General features: G+C 35.0%; 2 protein-coding genes across 8 annotated transcripts; both read right to left on the bottom strand.

Annotated features, from left to right (window-relative positions):
- Window positions 1–446: 446 nt before the first annotated feature.
- On the bottom strand, window positions 447–2,675 carry LOC145163462 (adenylate kinase, chloroplastic-like). The gene is made up of 7 exons (XM_079082474.1): window positions 2,301–2,675; window positions 2,103–2,204; window positions 1,573–1,701; window positions 1,360–1,494; window positions 1,126–1,272; window positions 954–1,028; window positions 447–680 (listed from the first exon to the last, which is right to left on the bottom strand). The coding sequence occupies exons 1-7, from the start codon at window positions 2,490–2,492 to the stop codon at window positions 573–575; spliced, it is 888 nt and encodes a 295-aa protein (XP_078938600.1). The 5' UTR covers window positions 2,493–2,675; the 3' UTR covers window positions 447–572.
- A 10,181-nt stretch (window positions 2,676–12,856) lies between these two features.
- Window positions 12,857–17,274, bottom strand: LOC145159070 (uncharacterized). Of its 7 annotated transcripts, none has more exons than XM_079078934.1 (11): window positions 16,794–17,274; window positions 16,661–16,703; window positions 16,075–16,196; window positions 15,575–15,682; window positions 15,259–15,403; window positions 15,082–15,179; window positions 14,914–15,007; window positions 14,475–14,808; window positions 14,248–14,396; window positions 14,006–14,092; window positions 12,857–13,105 (listed from the first exon to the last, which is right to left on the bottom strand). In XM_079078934.1, the coding sequence occupies exons 1-8, from the start codon at window positions 16,971–16,973 to the stop codon at window positions 14,780–14,782; spliced, it is 819 nt and encodes a 272-aa protein (XP_078935060.1). In that variant the 5' UTR covers window positions 16,974–17,274; the 3' UTR covers window positions 12,857–13,105; window positions 14,006–14,092; window positions 14,248–14,396; window positions 14,475–14,779. The 7 variants fall into 7 exon arrangements, with proteins under 7 accessions (XP_078935060.1, XP_078935770.1, XP_078936496.1 ...); XM_079079644.1 differs by lacking the exon at window positions 12,857–13,105 and having other exon boundaries at window positions 13,578–14,092; window positions 16,794–16,996; window positions 17,200–17,268; XM_079080370.1 differs by lacking the exon at window positions 12,857–13,105 and having other exon boundaries at window positions 13,578–14,092; window positions 16,794–16,993; window positions 17,200–17,268.
- Between the last annotated feature and the right edge of the window lie 351 nt (window positions 17,275–17,625).

The raw sequence follows: 17,625 nt of genomic DNA, 5'->3' as shown, positions 1-17,625 counted from the left end.
AGATAATCGATAATATGTTTTATCTAACGTTCTTCTATCATACTTTCTAATTTTAGTTTTATAAAATTTGCACCACTATTACATATATTTTAGTTTTAAATTTTTTTGGTGTGAATGAGCAGTGAGAAGTACGCATTTTAGGGCGACAAGTGTATAAATTTTTTATGTATGCCTCTCAGTTTCTACCTATTTTTATCCTTCTCAGTTAGTTCCCCCCACATACCAAATCGAAAGAAAGACCTGACATTGGTAAGATTATCAAAATTTTGTTTAAAAAGCAGCAGCAGAGTTTTGGTTTGAAATGTTTAAATATTATTTATTATTGCAGCACTAAGAGTCTCTTCCAAACTCTTTTCATTTTAATAACTATAAACATGACATGACATGACGATTCTCTTGGTCTACACACACCATTTGTTTTGTAACACAATATTAAGCAAATAAGATATCTCAAATACAATCTTTTGATTGGGTTTAAAAAGAACATCTCCATAACATGATAATGAATTACACAACAACAATATCTCATCAAATACAGTGGTTTTTATTAATCTGGTATTATATATTTTGCTTTACGTAGCTGTGGTTCCTAATGTAGCAATCTTTTTTTGGTGGATAAGATCTGAGAGTGCACTATCGATCTTTGCAAACACAACCTCCTTCGGGAGACTTCCATCCACCTGAAATAAACAACAAACAACAGACTTCCTATTTATTTAAAAAATGTAAAAAAAAAACAGTAATGTAACTAACTCTTTTTACCATTATAAGCAACATTTATGTAAATTAAATCCCCAACATGAGTTAATTAATATATTTGTTCATCTTCCACATAAATTAGAGTCATGTTTTGGAGTATGGATTTAAATAGCAACGTAGTAACAACAATCATTTGACCAAGTTTAAATTCAAGGTAAAGTCAACAAGTGTAAAGCTGCATGCATACGGCATACCTTGATTGTAATATCTTCAAACATGGAAAGGACTGATTCTACATTTTGGTTATGTGTTTGCAACCGAAGCTTTACCTGAGAAATATAATAATTAATCAGTTACATGATAAAATGCAATGGAGGGGGATCACAAAACTCATAACGACTGAATTTAAAAAAAAAAAAAACTTACTCTTTCTTCTGTATCATCAAAACGTTGGGTGAGCCTTGCAGCAATTTCTTCAGTTTCGGGGGGTGAATATGTCAAATGATATATTCTACCAGTAACAGGATCCAACCTACGCCCAACCACTCTATCAACCAGAATCTCCTGAGGAACCTGTTAAAAAATCAATTAAAAAAAATGGATTCAAATGTACCTTCAAATTCAATCCAAACAAAAAACAACATAATTTACAAATCTCACTTCAAGAAGAATAAAAAGGTCTGGATGGAAACCAAAGGCTTGAAGTGCAGTTGCTTGTGATGAGCTTCTTGGGTATCCATCTAAAAGCCAACCTTTTTCAGCAGAATCTGGTTGTGATAAACGATCCTTCACCATCTATATCCAGGGAAGAAATAATTACAAAAAAGCTCTATATATAAAGTTTTACAATGAAGGTCAAAGAATCATACATACCATGACAACTATCTCATCTGGAACCAACTGTCCTTTCTCCATATATTCCTTTGCTTTCTTACCATTTGCAGATCCCACTTCAACTTCTGCTCTCAGTAAATCTCCTGCTGCAATGTGCACTAAATCATACTGCACGTGCCAAGATAGATTAATTCAATGAATGCTACATCAAGGAAATCAATATTCATGGGTGTGTTGTAAATCATATCTAATATGCAGTTATAAAGCCCCCAATATACAAAGAACAGAAGCATTTTGGTATCTATTTGGCAAAGGGAGATGGATCACACTTATGAGACAGACACCAAGAAAGAAAGAGTTTAAACTTAAGTACTAGCCATGGATTCCTTTGAAAAACTTGAGGAAGAAATGGGTAATCAATCAAATGAGAGAATTAGTTATGTAAGCAAAATCTAATCCAATACTTTGATGAAATTTATTACCAAGTGAACAGAAGCTTTGATAAGGCAAATGAAATTGAAATTGGAAGTAAACAAAAGGCAGTAGAGTTGTTTCCCAAATTGACTCACTTTACTAGTAATTAGCTGGCATTGTGTTCCTTTACCAGAAGCAGGAGCTCCAGATATCATAATTTTCAAGGGCTCCCGAGATTTATCCGTTGATGCCAAAATCTGCCAATAACCAAAAGTACGAAATACAAATAAAAGATTTTGGTAAACATCACTTGAATTGAATTCAGTCATGTAGAGCAGTATTGAAGCACTTACCAAAGAAGTCCGTCGATTTGTTTGCCTACATCGGCGTGTAGCAGAATTTACAGCAGCAATCGGAGAGGCGGTTAATGAGAATGATGATGACGAATGCTGTGGATTGGGGAAATCATGGAGACAAAACGAGGGATTCGGATGTTTAGGCTTCGATAACATCGTAGACGAGTTCAAATAAGGCCACGAAGCCATAGCTCCGATTCGGACTCGCTCTCAGTTCCCTTGTTTTTCTCTCCTCAATTGCACGCAGCAGCAACAACACCTAGGCTACCACCACTACAAGTAACACTACTGGTTTCCGATATGTAACAAACACCGTTTCGAGTGGTGAAGTCAGAAGTGAACTACAAAAACTCAATAAGGGTCCATGGACCTCCGTCTCCGCGTTTTAGCTTCTAAAATGAATTTTGACTTTTTCTAAAAAGAAAAAGTCAAAAAGATGTTTGGAAAGATAGAATGATTTTTGAAAATGACTTACTTTCCAGTAAATTTGGTCTTTTTTGAAAAGTCATGAAATCATGATTTTTCCAACTTTTCAACGGTGTTAAACATTAAAATTATTTTTATATCTCCATCTATTCCCAATAAATATGTAAACATGTCATTTTTAGTCATTTTGCATGTAAAAATTAAACCAAACACTTTAATTTTTGATTTTTTCCCTTCAAAAGCTAATCCAAACACATTTTAAAAAACAACTTTTGTAAAAAGTCCTTTTACAAAAAATCCTTTTACAAAAAGGACTTTTGTCCCACAAAAGCTAAGTCAAACACCCTCCTGGTACTACGGACCCCTACAATCCCAATCCCATTCTAATAATCTCTAGCCCCAACGGCGATGTCGTTTAGCATATAGGTATCACTTACTTCTTAAGGGCTAATGCCATAAAAGCCTTTAAGTTTTCAAAAAAATATCGGTTTTACCCTTTGGCCTCTTTTATGTTCGTTAAAGCCGGATATTTGATTTAATTTTTTCATTGATGCCCTTTTAGGGAGTTTCTCAGTCAACTACCGGTCACCAACATTGAAAGAAATTGATTGTGCTCTTTTTCTTCACTTCTTTCTTCTCTTCTTTATTTTGCATCTCTACATCAATAAAACCTACAACAAAGAAACCATCCCCATCCTACATCATCAACACAAACACCATCTCTGCCACCTGCGATATTCAAATCTCGTCATCCCAGCCACACACCTTCTTAATAATCATCCAACCATCACCATCTTTATGGAAACAAAAATAACTGTCTTAATGTATACACATATACGCCCTATGTATATGATAGAGACAAAGAACAGAAAGTTCCAAAATGACGAAGCACGCCCTCTTTCTCTCACAGGTATAAGAAAATGATGCATATGTACAACTATGTACAACTGATGACCTTACGCTCGTATAAGAGAAAAGGGGCTAGATAATTAACTTCCCGTTCATGAAATACCCATGAATCAGATGTGTCAATATATGAATTAGGCTTCATGTTTCTTGAAAGAATCAATCGAGCAGAATCCATCAAGCAAAGCGTTAGCTTCCATGGTCTTTTTCAACTTACACAATCTCTGAATCCTGATGTAAAACCCAACAATCATGGTGCCTGTTTGATGCCGAATGTGGTTGTAATTGGCTTGAATTTCTTTCTGGTCATCTCGACAGCCACTGAGAAGTATGAACTTGATTAACCTAACTGAGGCATTTTATCGAACAGTTGGAATGCGTTGGTTAACGACGTTAGTAAAGCTGCCCGACAAATTTCAATAACTCCATTTGGGTGAATGAATTTGAGTGTTGGTAGCTCCCCTGTTCATCAAATATGAAAACAATAAAGAAATAAGCGATGAGGTTCAAGATAGATTCAAACTGAAGTCGTTTCGTATTTAGGATGCCAAGATCGATTTCATTGGGTGGACAATGCTCTACCAGATAGAAATAAAAAATTGTTTCTTGAAACCCGATTTGTAGATAGAAATAAAAAACGAAGTAACTCCAAATATGAAAATAATGAAGAAAAAAGTGGTGGGGTTCAAGATAGCTTCAAACAGAGTCGTTCTTCTCAATAATCCATCCCTCAATCGATTTTGGTGTGTGTTGTGTTAGAAAGCTTCTGAAGAGAAACCTGCAAATCAATTTTGGAGTGTGTGTTTATGTGTGTGAAGGAGAAGACAGGGAAAGTAGAGAGGGTAACCGGCTAACCGGTTGTTTACCTGTTAAATGACAATTTTGACACAATTAGTCCAAATATTAGGCTTTAATGAACACAAAAGAGACCAAAAGGTAAAACCAACAATTTTTTAAAAACCTAAGGGCTTTTATGGCATTAGCCCACTTCTTAATGGGTATCTTTCTTAAGAATACTCGTTATGGGCCCGTGGAGGGGTGTTAATGCCAACGTGACACTACCTCGACGGCGTTACCACGGGGAACACCTCCCAACCGTGCTTCGTTATGCTTGCAACGGACGATAACGTGTTTCATTTTTTTCAATTTGCTCATTTTACCGTTGAAAAACGGTAATATTCTTAAAAAAAAATCTTTACCTATAAAATCACCATTTTCTCTCTATTTTCATATAAATTTAATCACCACTTTTCTCTCTTTCATACACTTTCAAAACAATCCAAAAAAAAATGAATCCGTTCGATGATAGTGACGACGATGATATGTTTGTCACTATGATGTACGGGTGTACGAACGTGCTACTACAACCAAATCCAGCTCCTTTATTAACCAGGCGTGCGACGTTAAATAGAGATCTCGAAGAAGGGCACAGACGTTTAGTACACGATTATTTTGCAGATGATTGTGTCTACCAATCACGCGATTTCAAAAGAAGGTTTCGTTTGCGGAAAAATGTCTTTGTTCGGATAGCCAACGCGTGGAAAACAAGTATTGTTTCTTTCAAATATAGCTTTTACATTATTCTAATACATTGCTTCTTTCAAATATAGCTTTTAGATTATTTTAATACATTGCTTCTTTTATATATAGCTTTTACATTATTTTAATACATTGCTTCTTTTAAATATAACTTTTACATATTAAATATACGTTTAGGTATGAATTTTTCCAAATGAGATATGACGCTAGAGGTAAACGAGGATTCACAGGGTTGTAGAAATGTGTTGACGCAATTAAGCTTATGACAATGGGAGAGTCGCCTGATTAGATTGACGATTATATGAGAATGTCTGAGTGAACAACAATAGAAAATTAGTATAGATTGGCGAGGGGTGTTGTAAGTCCCTAATCTGCTTGTGTATCAATCAGATCCGTTTGATGGTGCGGAATCCCAATCAAACGGATGGTGTCAGATCAAATAGAAAAGAAGGAGAAGAAGAATAATGTGAATCTCAATGTATTAATGAATAGAATGATGATCCTTTACATGAGATTCACACACACTCACACACACTCTCTTTTCTCTAGTTTCTCTCTCTAGAACACCTTCAAAATGCACACACTTAAGCTCCTCTAGTCTATGTGTTCATCCTTCACATGCACTCAATCACCCTATATATATATGGACCTAAGGCCAAGCCCAAAATACAAATAATCCAATGCTCGGTCCAAGCTACAATTAATCCTATACTATTTTTGGCCCAAATAATAAAAACAATAAATGCTTAGAAAAGCAAAGTATAAACCATATTTTTGACCCAACAATCTCCCCCTTGGTTTATAGCTTTCTTTTCTTTTCTTAAATGACCCAACAAGCTCCCCCAAAAAAATAGCTGGCTTTCTTGTTAATCTTCATCGAGAGCTTGGCTTCAGCATTTATCTTCAATGAATGACTTCGTCTTGAGCACTTGAGCTTTTCTTCAGAATTTGGCATTGAACGCACATTCGGTGAGGAGGCTTGATGTACTGATTCTTGAAAGATAGCACTTTCAGCTTGAGAATCTTCAGAGAGAACATCAGAAAGAACAAATCTTCTGGATCACTTCAGCAGGTTCAAGATAGCAGCGGACTGATTGAGGAGGCTTCAATGCAATCCGTCATATAATCTTCAATTTCAGCTTCACCTTGCTTCTGGGGTTGAAAGATTGAATGTCGAAAGAATAATCTTCATTTCTTGCTCCTTCGAATGAGAATTCTTCGATGATCACGGATCCTTGGCTCAGAAATCTTCGACACAAACTCCATGAGTTTCATCTTCACCTGAATTCACTTTTCAAGACAAAACAAAACTAAAAGAAAAATTTAGCACACAATATTTTTGGATTTTTCATATTTTTTGAAAAAGAAATAAAACAGAAATAACACTATTTTTGGATTTTTAATTTTCTGATTTTTGTTTGGTTTTTAAAATTTTTAATTCTCCCATAATATTTAAATTAGAAGAAACTATGAACAAATTTAACAAAAATAAAATGATATCTAACTTTAAGAGTGATTTGGGATCAAAGTTTTTAGACAGCCTTTATCCGTTTATCAGTACCTTTCCCTTCATGAATAGATCTGGTCAATCGCCGGTATTGTGGTCCACTTAAACACGAGAGATTGTGACAAAATTAGGACATACTATAAGTGACAAGACAATGTGATCCTAAGTTCCTAGATAATATTCCTTAAGGACCATTCAGCTGACGACGACCAAAGATATTGTTGTCCACCTAAATTGAGCAGCGAGATCTATAGACAATCTGTGAGTGTTCAATTTTAATTGTACTAGAACATGGTTCCCGATTCCTGATATGCTCCAGTAATCAAGGACTTCCAGAATACTCCTTACATCGGGTGAGCAGACAATCATTAAGAGAGAAGATAGATTTAGAATGCATATGCTATACACCCAGGTCGGATCTCTTCCAATCTCGCAGAGGGTGAAACATATGACTAACTGAAGTTTTTAGAGGGATTGAGAAAAAGAATGATGCATATACTGTGTACCAGGTCGGATTGTGAGTCACGCAAAGGAGACAGTATATGGCTAACAGATAGAAAGAATTGCATAGATAGACGATGCAGAGAAATAGAATTGCATATGTTACAGCCCAGGTCGGATTATGAGTCACGCAGAGGAGGTAACATATGACTAACAGACAGATAGAGAAAGAAAACAATTTTCTACAGACCTAATTCATCGGAATTTACCAGTCGCCCCATCAATACCGGAATTAAGGACAAAATCCGCACATCGAGGAAAAGTTAATCCACAGTTCTAGATACGGATTACTTTAATGTGACCGGTGGATTATCATGTATATCTCCCTGCTCAACCTATCCAAGCGTCGTATTGTCAGGCTAAATGGATCTAACTAGGTCAAGATTTGTCAAGTCTATGAATTTCTTAAGTTCAACTCTGCCTAGTCAAGTCCATTTAGAATCTTTCGTGCCTACCGGCGCATCAAACCCAGAGCATAGACCCTTCAACTTTGGGTACATTACGCAGACTTAGATTGCCTGTTATCACTTGATAATATCACTTCCCAAAACATCTCCCTCAAACTCATTTCATAACCAACATATTTTTGGATTTTCTGATTTTCTAATTTTTGTTTTGTTTTTATTTCTCCCCCTAAATTTGTTCATAGGAGAGAAACGAAAGTAAATGCGCAAATTTAAACTATCCTAAAACAAAAATTAGTCTTTAAAGCGAATCAGCTTAAGAAAAACTCAGGAGTATAGAGAAGAAAACTCAAACCGTAAGTCACCGATTGAATTTGCATCCAGAAGGTCTGAGAACAGCACGCGTAATCTCAGAACAGATCCGAAAATTCTTCATGTCATTAAGCACAAACCCCACGAGTGATCCCTTCCTTTCTTCCCTTCCCGCAAAGGACACATACTCCCAAACAAAGTTATGAATGTTGTACAATTGAGAGATGTCCCCTATCATGTGCCTGGAATAGCCACTACCAACAAACCGAAGTCTGATGATATGCCTCCATAGCTGCTCCGACACAGAGCGGAATTAGTTGGTCTTTGGAACCCAGTCCATTTTGAAACTGGGTTGACCTTTTTCATCCTTGCACGGTACTCTCTCAGATGACATATCCTGTTTATCACAAACAGAAGATGAAGAAATATTAGAATCGTTAGAAGATTTGGGAGAGTGAGCCTTTGGAACCCATTTGTAGTTGGGTTTAACCCATTTCTTTTTCGATCCGATGGGTGGCTCAGTACTAGCTTTTGATCTTGATGTCGGCCGTTGAGATGACTTTGATTTTGGCTTCACGGGAGCATCTCTTGGATTTGGCTTCTTGGCCGGCATTCCCTTATTGCCCTTGGGATTCAGATTCTTGGCCTTGTAGGTTTGATTCTTGGCCTTCTGCGCGTTCCAGTCACCATGGTCTGAACGTGACCTTGAGGGGTTTCTTTTGGAGTATCTCCCTCTTGGCGCGTTCTGCCAGCCTTGTGCGTAGTAAGGAACGTATGCACGATTTGGACAGTTTCTGGCAATGTGTCCAGGTGTTCCACAGTGAAAACATGTCTTTTTCTTCACTGTGAAGTTGTTTCTTCCTGCCCCTGGTGGCGTATCCTTGCCTTGTCTCTTATTTTTCCCACAAGCACAATTACAACAGGCACTCTGTTTCACTGGATTTGGTGGCCTGTATTTCTCAACAGCAGGTTGATCAGAAACAGCTGAGTTCGAAGCAACAGATTCAGAGTTCAAGGAGATGTTCGTTTGTTCAATGGTTTTCTCCTTGTTCTCATCTTTTGCTACTTTACCTGCACATGAAGCAGAAACATTAGAATTTTCAACCTGAATACCTCCTGAAACAAAACCAGCTGGTTTGCCATATTGAAGATGTGTCTCCCTATCAATTTCTTCCTGTGTCGTAGGGATGGATGTGTAGTTATGATTGAAAGGTGGAGGAACACTATCATACCCTAGACCCTTGTTTTGATTATCTTTGAATTTTAATTGGGTTTCAAATAAGGACTCGACTGCCTTACTTGACGCAGTATAATTTTTGAAACTAACATCTGTTTTTCCACACTTAATTTTCAAGGCGTCAAGTTCTTCGGTTACATCATCAAGTTGTCTCTTAATATAGTCATAATTTTCACACTTGTTGCTGAATTCTTCCTGAAGCTTCCTAAAGTCCTTTATTTTTGTTTCTAACTGGGCCTTTAGGGGTTTCTGTCCTTTCCTGAGTTGATAACCTTCATATCTCAGGTCCTCAACTTCTCTTTTTAATAAATCATTATGTTCACGAAGAAGTTTAATCGTAGCTTCACATGATTGAGAACATGAAACTTCATTGACCGGAAGGTTTGCGGAACGCATTGTTTTTCCACACTTCAAAGCGTCAATTTCTTCAGTTATATCAGCTAGACTAAGACGATTGAGATCTTTTGTCTTCTTGATGACAGACACGTTCATATCCCACGATTTCGGAAGTGAATTCAATAGCTTTTTGTTTATCTCAAATTTAATCAAGAAGATCCCAGCTATATTCATCTCAGTAGTGAGTGTGGTAAATCGCTGCAACTGAGCTTCCAGGGTTTCTCCAGGGATATAATCGAACATGTTGAAGTTTTGTCTTAACATCTCCTGACAACTCTCTTTCATGTCTTCAATTCCCTCGTAGACCTCAAAAACCATTAAAAGTCAAATTTAAAGAGTCAAACTTAAAAGTCAAACTTAACAAGTCAAACTTAAAAGTCAAATTTAAAAATTTAAAAGTCAAACGAGAAAGTCAAAGTTTAAAGTCAAAGGTCAAACTTTAAAGTCAAAGTCAAAATTCAATTTAGAAATTTAAAAAATTAAAAGCTAAAATTTTTTGGAAGAATATAGAATTTAAAATGAAAAGAAATCGAATTTTGGACTGAATTTGTCAAATTGCGAAACTTGGATGCGAGAATGAGATGTTAAGTTTAAAAATTCGAAGGTAAGACACAACGGATTGGCTGGCTGAGTTGGTTAAGCTCGCTGTGGCAATGACCTAGAGGTCCCGGATTCGATCCCCGGCACCCCCAACTTCGTGTCCTTTTTTATTGAAGCGCGCCTGAAGTCCACTGATGCTGCCGAACCGAGCCGATCCGTCCTCCGAGCCGCAAGCCGCCGACCGTAAACACGTTTACGGCCGTAAACTCCGGAAAACCCTAGCCGCCGCCGCCGCCAACCGTAAACTTTTCGCAGATTACGTGAAAAACAGCGTTTTTCACCTCTTTTTGCTCCAAAACTCGATCAAAAACTCGTTTTTATCAAAAACGCGAAGAACAAACCCACCCTAATTTTCAGAGATCTATCCAAAAACGCAAGAATCTTTCAAAAATAAGATCAAATCGGCTCCAGATCTGACAAAGATGAGTAATACAATCGAAGCTCTGATACCAATTGTAAGTCCCTAATCTGCTTGTGTATCAATCAGATCCGTTTGATGGTGCGGAATCCCAATCAAACGGATGATGTCAGATCAAATAGAAGAGAAGGAGAAGAAGAATAATGTGAATCTCAATGTATTAATGAATAGAATGATGATCCTTTACATGAGATTCACACACACTCACACACACTCTCTTTTCTCTAGTTTCTCTCTCTAGAACACCTTCAAAATGCACACACTTAAGCTCCTCTAGTCTATGTGTTCATCCTTCACATTCACTCAATCACCCTATATATATATATATATATATATATATATATATATATATATATATATGGACCTAAGGCCAAGCCCAAAATACAAATAATCCAATGCTCGGTCCAAGCTACAATTAATCTTATATTATTTTTGGCCCAAATAATAAAAACAATAAATGCTTAGAAAAGCAAAGTATAAACCATATTTTTGACCCAACAGGTGTTGTCGAAACCTTCGGTGATGTTTATTTGCACAAACCTTCGTTGAATGATATACAACAACTATATGCGGCGTAGGAAGAAAGACATGGTTTTCCGGGTATGCTAGGAAGCATTGATTGCACACACTGGAACTGGAGAAATTGTCCCGTGGCGTGGAACGACCAGTATGCAAGTGGTCAGCATGGAACGCCTTCGTTGGTATTGGAGGCTGCTGCGTCCCAACATTTGTGGATTTGACATGCTTTTTCGGGGTTGCGGGTTCGAATAACGACGTGAACGTTCTTAACCAGTCACCAATATTCGACGATATTTTGTCAGGAAAGGCACCAGATGCTCCGTTCACAGTGAATGGAAATGAGTATAAGTTTGGGTATTACCTTATAGATAGAATATATTCAGCATATTCCACATTCGTGAAGGCGTTTCGACACCCAGTAACACCAAGAGAAAAATTGTTCAAGAGAAAACAAGAAAGAACACGTAAGGATGTGGAACGTGCTTTTGGAGTTCTGAAGTCGAAATGACACATAGTTGAACATGCAACACGGCCATATCAGTTAGACGTTCTACAATATATTATGTATGCATGTATCATAATGCATAACATGGTGGTTGAAGATAAATGACGAAACATTGCGGAGTATTCAGCTTCGGAGCCCAGACACATGCAATTTCAACCCGGGACAGCAAAATATTTACAAGGGTCGTAGATATTCAAGACGAACGAAAACACATACAACTTCGAGATGATATGACTGATTTTATGTACGATGGAAATGAAAATGAATAAATTAGGTGCAAAATGTATTTTTTTAAATGTTATGTTTAATTTAAAAAAATAGTTTTTATTTAAATAACATGTTTTAATTAATTAATTTTGTTTATAAAATAAAAATTAAATCGAAAAAAAATAAAAAAAGAAATGATGACATGGAAAGTTAAAGATGTTATAATTAGTTGCTCATTTTCTCTATTTGGTGTTATAACACCACAATGACATGACATGTGAGGTGACAATTTTTTAGTGTGATAACACCCTTAACTAATTACCCACACCCAATAGTCTAAGTAAAAGTCAAGTCACACCTGTTATTTGCAATTTTGTATTTTTGGCCTAATTTTTAAACGTTATTGTAAATTTAGTCCAGATTTTAAATTTTAATATTAATTGGTATAGGTTATATTTTTTACAAATCCAGTCCAAATTTAGTTTTTTTTTTTTTTTTTTTTTTTTTTTTTCATTTTTCGAATTTGTTTTTACAGTTTTTAATAAGCTTTTTTACAGCTTTCTTTATATTTTTATATACTTTAAAAAAAATTAAGACTTTTTTGTACATTTAAAAAATATACATTTCAAGCTTTTTAAATTTTTTTTACTAATGCTTTTTCATGCTTTGTTTAAACTTTTTTATAAGCGTTTCAAGTTTTTAAAACTTTTTTACTTATATATTTTCATGTTTAACACATTTTTTATACAAATATTGTTTATAAAAAGTTTTAGAAAAAATCTTCCTAGGTTAAAAGTTTTGTAAAAAATAGTTGTAACAAAAATATAAAAATATTTTGTAAAAAATCTAAAAAAAAGTTGTTAATTTCTTTTTAAAAAAGTTTGTCAAACAATTTAAAAAAGATGTAAAAGAAGTTTAAAAATTGTTGTAAAAACATTTTATTTGTTGTGTTGGTTGTAAAACAATTTTAAAAACATTCTAACAAAGTTTAAGAATATTCTAAAAACATTGTAAAAATGTTAAAACTGTTAAAAAAGTTATAAACTGTAAAAAAGTTAAATAGGTTCTACAAAAAGTTATAAAAGCGTTGTAAATGTTTTTTTATAAAGAAATTAGATAGTTCGCTTTCCCAAAAGAGGGTAACCCTTTATACGTTACATCCAAAATACGTCTTAAAATTTGATGAACTATAGCTTCTTTTATCCCTTACACTTACACCCAAAATATGTCCTAAAAATACATTTTCTATCGCTCCAGCCAGATAATTTCAATGTCGTATTACAACCAGTGATTTAGAAAGAGCAATATGGTGGGATGATATAAACCTGAATGAAAGAAAAGTGTATAGAGGTCATAGATACTATTATATTTTTATGAATGGGTTGACAAATATGAAGTTAAAGGTTCTCCATTTGTTTTTCTTTAGACAATAGACCCTAACATGTTGACATGTTGTCTTACATTTGACGTGCATTGGAACGTGAATAGGACACAAATTGTATTTATATATTTTTTTATTGCATCCACAAAATTAGAACAAAACAACACGAAATGGATTCGTGTTCACCAATTTAAAAAAAGATAATGAATATCTCATACCGAAAATGGGCCTCAAATGCTTGTTATGTAACAAACAGAACTTTAACTTTATGTTGTCCAATTGATACTATCGATATGAAGGATGATGATATGTGACCAAAATTTAGTGCTCAATATTCCTTGTAACTTGAGCATATATTTTATTTTGTCTCGTGTTTCTTTTTACATATGCAATATATTCCCTCCACAACGAGAAAGTGAAAAAAAAAAATTTAATATAACAAATCCACATCAGTAATAGTAATAGTATGTTTCTTGAATGTAAAAAAACATTGAATCTTGAACCCATAAGTTAACTACACTACTTGTTCAAGACTCTTGGCCACTGACACTAATATTAGGCTACTAACTTGATAACATCATGTTTTCCATATTTGGAGCTGTTTTTATTTTATATTTTTCCAATGCTGTCTTTCATGTCATTTTACCAATTTACCCTTGGTATCTTCAATTAGCAATGGGTTGGGGTTGACTATTCATATTTCATAGCAAACAAGAAACAAGAGTCATGTAACATATTGCTTCTATTTCAACAACTATTGACTGTTGTTTAATGTTATTCATGGCAACTTTGGTCCCTTTTTCTTCTAAAAGTAAAAGACGACATAAAACTAGACTTGGTATACCTTTTGACTTTGAGACTGATCATCTGGCAAAGGTGGGTGAACAGTGGAGGGGTTCCCTTAAAAATCCCTTATTAAAGGGCATGGAATCTGCAAATCAGGGAACAAGATAAACAAATTGAGACAGAGTTTTCAAGGTTTAGTCAAAATTTGTGACACTGCCATGGTTGTAATGGTGAGATTATGATAATGATATAAATGCAAATGATTATTTAGATATTATGAAATGATCAATGAATACACACCTTTGGCTTTTGGGAGGAGCAAATCATAAGCAACGTGTCTCCCAAGTACAGGGAGCTGTTTCTTTTCACGTTCACAATCTTCAAGCCATACCCTTTTCACCACATTGATGACACCCATAGCAGAAAGGCTCCTTACCTCTTTCTTCTCACTGCATTATTCATAGAAAATGAGTGGCACATAAACAAATTAATAAAATATAATATAATTAATTGGCATGAAAAGATACTTGCGTTTCGGAGGGAGTTCCAACAACAATGTGTGTTAACTGATCGTTAAGAGACATATAAAGAGAACCACTTCCTCTTCTAACCATGTTCACCAATCCATGCATTTCAGAAGCATCAAAAACAACAAGATGAATTTTGCAATTCAACAAGTACAAATCCTTGTCTTCAGATTGAGAATCATCTTCAATCTCCAGAGTTGCTTCCAGATCAGCATCACATGAAATATCTTGATGGGTCATGGAAATTGGACCACCCTCCTCTGAGTTTCTGATAACCTTGTTTTGGCTACAAGTCTTTTGATTGTTCATGGATGTGACTCCTCATTCAAACATGCTATTCATCACAAAAAAAGATAATTCATAATCAGAAGCCTAACAAAGTGAAGTTAAAAAGGTATATGCATCACAATCCAAGTCTGTGATTGAACTTAAGTATTGCCTTTTCTAGCAACAGACTGGTAGAACCAAGTTCTAGTAACAATACAAATGTGACCCCATCTTTTTGCAACCTTGTATTTGTCACCTTCAGGAGTGTGGGTTAGTGGTTAAGGTGATGTAATCCACTTAAAGTATGATTAAACATGATTCACAAAATGATTAAGGATATATCACACACTAGATGACTACTCTTTTTTGTGAGTTCAGCAGAATATTTTCCCCCATTCTGTAGGAGTAGGACAATCTTTTTTATCTCCTCACGCTCATCTGTGAGAATGAGAAACAAACATGTTAGCCATGTTAAGAGATTCACAGTTAACATATAAAGATTTTCATGATAATCAACCTGAAGGCATTTGGGTGACACTAATTGTCAACCCAGAAAAGGGAAGAACTCGGTATGAGTCATGAGGAACAACACGATGCTCTTTCCAGCACTGGTGCAGCCAATTCTCAGAGACAATTGGTTTCTTCAAATTGTTCAAAGCCCACTGCAAAACATGTAAACAAAAGCAAACTAGATGACTCAACAACCTTTAAAATAATGGTGGTTGAGACTTGAAAGTGTAAAAGTATTGATAAAAGCATATTCAGACTTATGACAAAGCAACAAAGAAAATACATAAGTTATTACTCATGTGAAAACAGAACAGAAACAAAACCTTATATTTTCCAGCTAGTACATTCTTCACAATGACAAAGCTAATGTCTGATGATGCTTTAGTTTGCAACAAACCTCCCATAGCAGTCACTAACTTGTCAATCTCATCCTACAAGACATTTTTAGAAAGAATAAAATAAGAAACGAAGTTTTCTAAAGATGTATTTACATATAAATTTTACAAATAAGATGAGTCGAGAAACTATATATACAGAGATGAAACATCAAACATCCCCTCAAATACTACAACCTGGAACTTTATGAATAGAAAGAACATATATCTTAGATAAGGACGGAAAGGATTTATCTTCACATTTGTAAATTTATCCTTCATATTAGGACACTCAAGTTAAATCATGTCAAGAAACATGATATATCTGTGTGGTGTCCCTTTTTCATCTGATTAAGGAAGAAGGTCAGATATTACTAAAAAGAAAAGGAAATACATTCTAAACACAACGTAATACTTGTAAAGATTAGTAATAACCATGGGAAAAGAACCTTTCTCTCCATTTTAAAGCCAGATGCCAGTATCTTGACTCCATCCATCGCAAGGCAACAAGTGAATCCTTGTTTTGGCAGTTCTCTATGCTCTTTTGCACACGAAAAAACACATTGAGGACCTGGAAAAAGTACAAGTAGCTCATTGTAACACACCAATCTTCTACTAAACAGCTTCTTTTGACATGTTATATGCACCTCCTAGTAGGGTATCATGCTTAAAACTTTTATATCAATGTAAACAGACTGACAAGAATCTATATTTTGGTATAACTTATAATATCAAGGTTTTCTAGTGAATACTTTATATATCTGAATATACTCTTATGATATAGTTTGCCATAATAATTATTTGTTATAAAAAATTACAAAAAGTCGCCAACTCAAATTAGGGGCCTTCTAAGTACTTGCAGTATATATTAACTAAGTATACACAAATTCAAGTGGTTCAGAATAAGATAACATGAATAATGAACTTTTTGCTAATTCTTAGAATAAAATTAAAACCTAAACAAAGTGACAGAGAGGAGGTCTGAGCAAACAAATAAAGATCAAGGAACCTGAAAGGGTAAGCTCACAGCCATACCAAGCAAATTACAACCTTTCTGGCGCAGATCATCCAACTTTTCCTGCAAAAATCATTGGGAACAATTGGTAAACTCCAAATTCTTACAAATACACAGTCAATATCTACCGGTACTAATACAACATGCATATACATGATCTCGAGCGGCGATAACGTGGTAATCATCAGGTCCATTCCGGGAAGGATCACAACACAGGAAGATCTCAGCTCCATTATCTTTCAGAACGTCGTGAAGCGAATCGAATATCTCAGGCGGCACTAAATTCCTAGAGATGAACACATTCGCTCCCTTGAACGTCGTCTTCCTCATCATCTCCTCAATCTTTTATCAGCCTACTAGATAGCAGAGAAAAAAAAATATTATTAATTGACAAGTTGAATTAAACAGTATCAAGTTACCGTAATCGAGCAAAGTAGGTAGCTTCATATAGCATCGAAGATTAATTTGCAATACACAAACTGCTACAAGTTATTAGTTACGTAAATCAAGGAGACAATTACGACGAAACACTAGAAAATCTGGGAAACAAAATCGCTACAAGATAATGGGTGATGTGCTTGGCGGGAGCTGGGAGGAAGGTTGTCTCTGAAATTTCGAGGTTTTCGGTTCTAAATTTTACAGACAGAGTTTTAAAGGAAATTAGTAAAACTAAATATAACAGGTCTTCAAAAAATTCAAATATTTTAGATTAATTTAGGGTTTAACTTTTAATTTTTTGAACAAGTCTCTATTTCAAACTTTATACCAATAAAATCTTAATATTTTTGGTCACTTGCCGTTTAATCATAATTTTTATTTTTTGAACAAGTCCTATTTTATGTTTTGCTCAAATTAACAAAAAATTCTTATTTTCTTTTTCAACATAACATGACAGATTATCGTATAAAATTAGATAATAGAGACTTTTATGTTCAAAAATAAATGTTGGGATTAAACCGTAAACAAACCCAAAGTATTGAGACTT

Source organism: Lactuca virosa, chromosome 1, assembly GCF_052849685.1.
Source record: "Lactuca virosa cultivar CGN04683 chromosome 1, Lactuca_virosa_CGN04683_v6, whole genome shotgun sequence".
Taxonomy (NCBI): Eukaryota; Viridiplantae; Streptophyta; class Magnoliopsida; order Asterales; family Asteraceae; genus Lactuca; species Lactuca virosa.
Note: the sequence above shows the minus strand (reverse complement) of the source record. Positions and strands in the feature narration are given on the sequence as shown.

Bases quoted from the DNA above. Each gene is read 5' to 3' on its own strand.
- LOC145163462 (XM_079082474.1), bottom strand. From the start codon at position 2,492: ATGGCTTCGTGGCCTTATTTGAACTCGTCTACGATGTTATCGAAGCCT. The intron at 1,702-2,102 runs GTGAGTCAATTT...TGGCACGTGCAG, and splicing joins GCCAGCTAATTACTAGTAAA to TATGATTTAGTGCACATTGC. The intron at 1,273-1,359 runs GTGAGATTTGTA...ATTTTTTAACAG, and splicing joins ACCTTTTTATTCTTCTTGAA to GTTCCTCAGGAGATTCTGGT.
- LOC145159070 (XM_079078934.1), bottom strand. From the start codon at position 16,973: ATGATGAGGAAGACGACGTTCAAGGGAGCGAATGTGTTCATCTCTAGG. The intron at 15,180-15,258 runs GTTGATTATCAT...TCATTCTCACAG, and splicing joins TGTCACCCAAATGCCTTCAG to ATGAGCGTGAGGAGATAAAA. The intron at 14,809-14,913 runs GCAATACTTAAG...TGTGATGAATAG, and splicing joins CCAGTCTGTTGCTAGAAAAG to CATGTTTGAATGAGGAGTCA.